A 4,655-nucleotide genomic window follows, 5' to 3' on the forward strand; every position below is an offset into this window, starting at 1 on the left:
GAGGGGGCGGGGCGGGAGGTGATGGGCAGGTTGTTCAGGGCCTTGTGGGCTGCAGTGAGGACTTGGGCTCTCCTGAGTGAGGTGGGAACCACGGAGGATTCTAAACAGAGGAGGGGCTGACCTGACTCAGGTGTGCACAGGTGGCCGTGGGGGTGAGGTTGGTGCGGACATTTCCTGGGGCCGTCTCTGGTGCCGTTCCCCCAGAGTGACGGGCCGTTGGCCGCCACTGCCCGCAGGCCCGGGTGGAGCGCATGGAGCAGTTCCAGAAGGAGAAGGAGGAGCTGGACAGGGGCTGCCGCGAGTGCAAGCGCAAGGTGGCCGAGTGCCAGCGGAAGCTGAAGGAGCTGGAGGTGGCCGAGGGTGGCAAGGCGGAGCTGGAGCGGCTGCAGGCCGAGGCTCAGCAGCTGCGCAAGGAGGAGCGGAGCTGGGAGCAGAAGCTGGAGGAGATGCGCAAGAAGGAGAAGAGCATGCCCTGGAACGTGGACACGCTCAGCAAGGACGGCTTCAGCAAGGTGGGTGGGGCGGCTAGCACACGTGTGCGGCGGGGCGGGGGGAATGGGGCGCGGGGCGGGGAGCAGGTCTGGAGGCCGGGCGGATGTAGTACCCCACCGGTCCCCCCTCTGATCTGCCCGAAGGCCCAGGCCACCGTGATGCTCATGTCGCAGTCACCACCTCCTCCGTGGACAGGATGGGCGCTGCGGCCAAGGCCTCCCCGGCTGCGCTCCAGGCGCTCCGCGGCCCGGCCCCAGCCCACTCCCCCTCTCGCCCTACCACAGAGCATGGTCAATATCAAGCCTGAGAAGGCGGAGGAGGAGTCGGAGGAGGTGAGGGAGCAGAAACACAAAACGTTCGTGGAGAAGTACGAGAAGCAGATCAAGCACTTTGGTGAGTGCGGCGCGGCGTCCCCGCCCAGGGGCCCTGTTCCCCCAGTCCCCTCCCAGCACCATCTTGCCACCTCCTTCTCGCAGGCATGCTCCGCCGCTGGGATGACAGCCAGAAGTACCTGTCGGACAACGTCCACCTGGTGTGCGAGGAGACGGCCAACTACCTGGTCATCTGGTGCATTGACCTTGAGGTGGAGGAGGTGAGTGGAGCCTGCCCTGGGGCTGGGGAAAGGTGCCACCCTAAGGCAGCTACTTGGTAACTCCATACCTGTTCTCCCTGGCAGAAATGTGCGCTCATGGAGCAGGTGGCACACCAGACCATCGTCATGCAGTTCATCCTGGAGCTGGCCAAGAGCCTGAAGGTGGACCCCCGTGCCTGCTTCCGGCAGTTCTTCACTAAGATTAAGGTAGGGGCCCTGAGCAGCCAGGGGGTTGGAGGCCCCCTCCTCAGGAAACCAGCCCATAGTCCTCGGTGGGAGGGACACGTGTCCACTGGGACTTAAGCTCCTGTTATCAAAGCTTGTACATCAGGAAAGGTCAGAGCTGTGGAAGGGACCAGAAGGGATCAGATCCCAACCAGATTTTGAAAGTGGAGCCCACAGGATGTGCTGAAGGTCTCTGTGTAGGGTGAGAGACAGACTTAAGGACGCCTCCAGGTTTTTCTACATGAGCACTTGGAGGAATAGGGCTACCCTGATTGAGACTGGGGAGACCGCTGTGGAAGGGACCAGAAGGGATCAGATCCCAACCAGATTTTGAAAGTGGAGCCCACAGGATGTGCTGAAGGTCTCTGTGTAGGGTGAAAGACAGACTTAAGGACGCCGCCAGGTTTTTCTACATGAGCACTTGGAGGAATAGGGCTACCCTGATTGAGACTGGGGAGACCAAGGGCAGGGCAGGCCGGAGGGACAGTCAGGAGCTGGGATGTGGCCATGTTGGATTTGAGGTGCCTATGACACCCCCACGTGAGGACACTGAGGATGTGGGTGTCACAGGTCTGCAGTGGAGGGAGCACACAGGTTGGTAGTCGTTAGCATATGAGTGGGAGAGCAAAGACAGAGGGGAGGAGAGGAGAGGCCCAAGCCTTGGGGTGCCCATCCTGTCACTCAGGACCCCAGACCCCGGGGAGCTCTGGGGAGCATCTGAGGCACTGCAGCGGGAAGATCCTGGGCCCCCAGTTGGAGTATCAAGCCCAGGGCCAGTGACCGCTGCCCGCGCCTCGCAGACGGCTGACCGCCAGTACATGGAGGGCTTCAATGATGAGCTGGAGGCGTTCAAGGAGCGCGTGCGGGGCCGTGCCAAGCTGCGCATCGAGAAAGCCATGAAGGAATACGAGGAAGAGGAGCGCAAAAAGCGGCTTGGCCCTGGTGGCCTGGACCCCGTTGAGGTCTACGAGTCCCTCCCTGAGGTGCGGCTCCCCAGTTCCAGGCGGGTGGCAGGTGGGCCAGGGGTCAGTTACAGGGACCTAGGCCCTGACCCCGGCCCCTGTGCACCCCCAGGAACTCCAGAAGTGCTTTGATGCAAAGGACGTGCAGATGCTCCAAGATGCCATCAGCAAAATGGACCCAACTGTGAGTGACCAGCCATGTCCCAGGCCTTTGGGACAAACCGTGTGTCCCCGTCCCCCAACCCCCCCACCTCCCCAGTCCTGTTCTCCACATCTCTGAAGTGGGCTGGTAGAAGTGTCCCTCCTGGGCCTCTCCATGGACTAAGAGGAGGGTCGTATCACCATGCCACATGCTCATGTGGGATTGTTGAGCACCCACTGTGTGCCAGCAGTGCATGTGCCCTGTGATAGGTGGTCATTGTCACTGTGGGCCATTTATGAGCCCAGCTTCAGTTTCCTCATTCAAACTACAGTTTCTTTCTTGATATTAATATTAATTGGCAAAATTTGTGGGGAAGGGGGCAGCTGGGAGGTGTGGTAACCATGTCCTGTTCATATGACTACAGCTCTTGGGCTGGCCAGTTAGCTCAGTTGGTTAGAGCACAGCCTTGTAACACCAAGGTCATGGGTTTGGATCCCTGTGCCAACCAGCTGCCCAAAGCATATAGCTATATAATTATAGCTCTGGTAGACAAGGACTTTGAATCTTAATTAGGCTTTGATTTGACCCCACTCCTGCCACTTGGCTCACTGGTTGGCCATCTTGGTCTTCTCATCTGTGGAATGGGTCCAGTCACAGGACCAAGCCCGGAGTTTCTAGAAGCTTCCATGGGAATAAACAAACATCTAGAACAGAGTTTGCAAACTACAGCTGGCAGGCTCACTGCCTGTCTCTATAAACAAAGTAGGTCTAGAACAAAGGTCAGCAAACTTCTTTTTTCTTTTCTAATTTTTCTTTTCTTTTTAACTTAATTTCTCACTTCACTGGCCACATTTGAAGGGCTCAGTAGCCACACGTGGCTAGCAGCCACCATGGTGGATAGCACAGCTTGTAGACTTTCCCTCCATCGTGGACAGTCCTTTTGGGCAGCCCTGATCTAGAATAAGTAGGAAGCAGGCTTGAGGATGTGCAGGGGACAGGCAGGCCACCAGGTGGTGGCAGTCCAGCCTCACCTGCCATCCCTCTCCCCACAGGACGCAAAGTACCACATGCAGCGCTGCATCGACTCTGGCCTCTGGGTCCCCAACTCCAAGTCCAGTGAGGCCAAGGAGGGGGAGGAGGCTGGCCCTGGGGACCCACTGCTGGAAGCCGTCCCCAAGCCAGGCGATGAGAAGGATGGCAGCGTGTGACCAGCTGCCCTCACCCGCCTGTCTGCAGGCCCCTGTGCCCCCTTTACAGAAAATGAAAATAGACAGCGTCACCCCAGCTCCTGGCTTCTCCACTCTCACTGCTCCCCCTAGCCTGGGGGGCCTGCCCTGCCCTCCCCTCTCAACTGCTCCTGCTCCCCAGCGTTCATCCAAGTCTCTGCTTTGAGTCAAGGGGCTTCACTGCCTGCAGCCCCCCCATCAGCATTATGCCAAAGGCCCCAAGGTCCAGGGAGGGGCAGAGGTCAACAGGCTAGTCCACTGGGTGGGGGGAGGGCAGCAGGCCACCGAGGGGCCTGCTTGGTCACTAGGCTCTGTTTTCACTGTTGGCCTCCTGTCTAGTCTTCGGGTGGGGGGAGGGTCCCCACCGAGGGGCCTGCTTGGTCACTAGGCTCTGTTTTCACTGTTGGCCTCCTGTCTAGTCTTCTGTTTGATAAACAGCAAATGATCTTCCAATAAAGGATTTCAGATGTTTGCTGGGGCCTTTCGGAGGGCTCTTGGCAGAGCCTTTCTTTTGGGGGTGGGAGGGAAAGCAGGTGGGGTGTTGGGGGCTTGAGCCCATGACGCCCCAGGGCTTTTGCCCTCCAGCTGGCCTGGATCCTCACTTTGCACATGCTGTTCCACTGCCTGGAACAATCTTCCTCCAAAAGCCTGTACCTCAAAAGTCCCCAAAGTTCAGTTCTCACCCACACCCCCCAACCCTCAGTCCCTTGTCTGTCCTGCCAAGCCCCCTGCCACCATCCACTTAGGAGCGGCGTTGCGATTGTGTCTCACCTCACGTGGCTTGCTCTGCCTCCAAAACAGATCTTGAATCTTACCACTGCCCTTTGTCCCCACGGCCTCTGTCCTGATGGAGGTCCCCATCACCTGTGGCCCTAACACCTGCCCTGGCCTCCTCCCTGTCCTCTCTCCACACCATCCCCCAACAGGCAGCAGCCAGAAGGTGCCTGTGAACACCTTGGTCAAGTCGGGTTGCTCTGCTCAGAAGCCTGAGCAGAGGCTTAAATCCTGGCAGCTCA

At 58.9% G+C, this 4,655-nt stretch overlaps 1 protein-coding gene across 2 annotated transcripts in view; it reads left to right on the forward strand.

Moving 5' to 3' along the window:
• Positions 1-3,697, forward strand: part of CDC37 (cell division cycle 37) — an 11,901-nt gene extending 8,204 nt beyond the window's left edge. For both annotated transcript variants that reach the window (XM_008563117.1, XM_008563122.1), the window contains exons 3-9: positions 237-512; positions 777-885; positions 969-1,084; positions 1,169-1,291; positions 2,110-2,292; positions 2,384-2,455; positions 3,466-3,697. In XM_008563117.1, the coding sequence (XP_008561339.1) occupies positions 237-512; positions 777-885; positions 969-1,084; positions 1,169-1,291; positions 2,110-2,292; positions 2,384-2,455; positions 3,466-3,621 (1,035 nt within the window). In that variant the 3' untranslated portion in view covers positions 3,622-3,697. The remainder of the gene's footprint in view (positions 1-236; positions 513-776; positions 886-968; positions 1,085-1,168; positions 1,292-2,109; positions 2,293-2,383; positions 2,456-3,465) is intronic.
• Positions 3,698-4,655: the final 958 nt, after the last annotated feature.

Source organism: Galeopterus variegatus, unplaced genomic scaffold (genome assembly GCF_000696425.1).
Source record: "Galeopterus variegatus unplaced genomic scaffold, G_variegatus-3.0.2 Scaffold171, whole genome shotgun sequence".
NCBI classification, from domain to species: domain Eukaryota; kingdom Metazoa; phylum Chordata; class Mammalia; order Dermoptera; family Cynocephalidae; genus Galeopterus; species Galeopterus variegatus.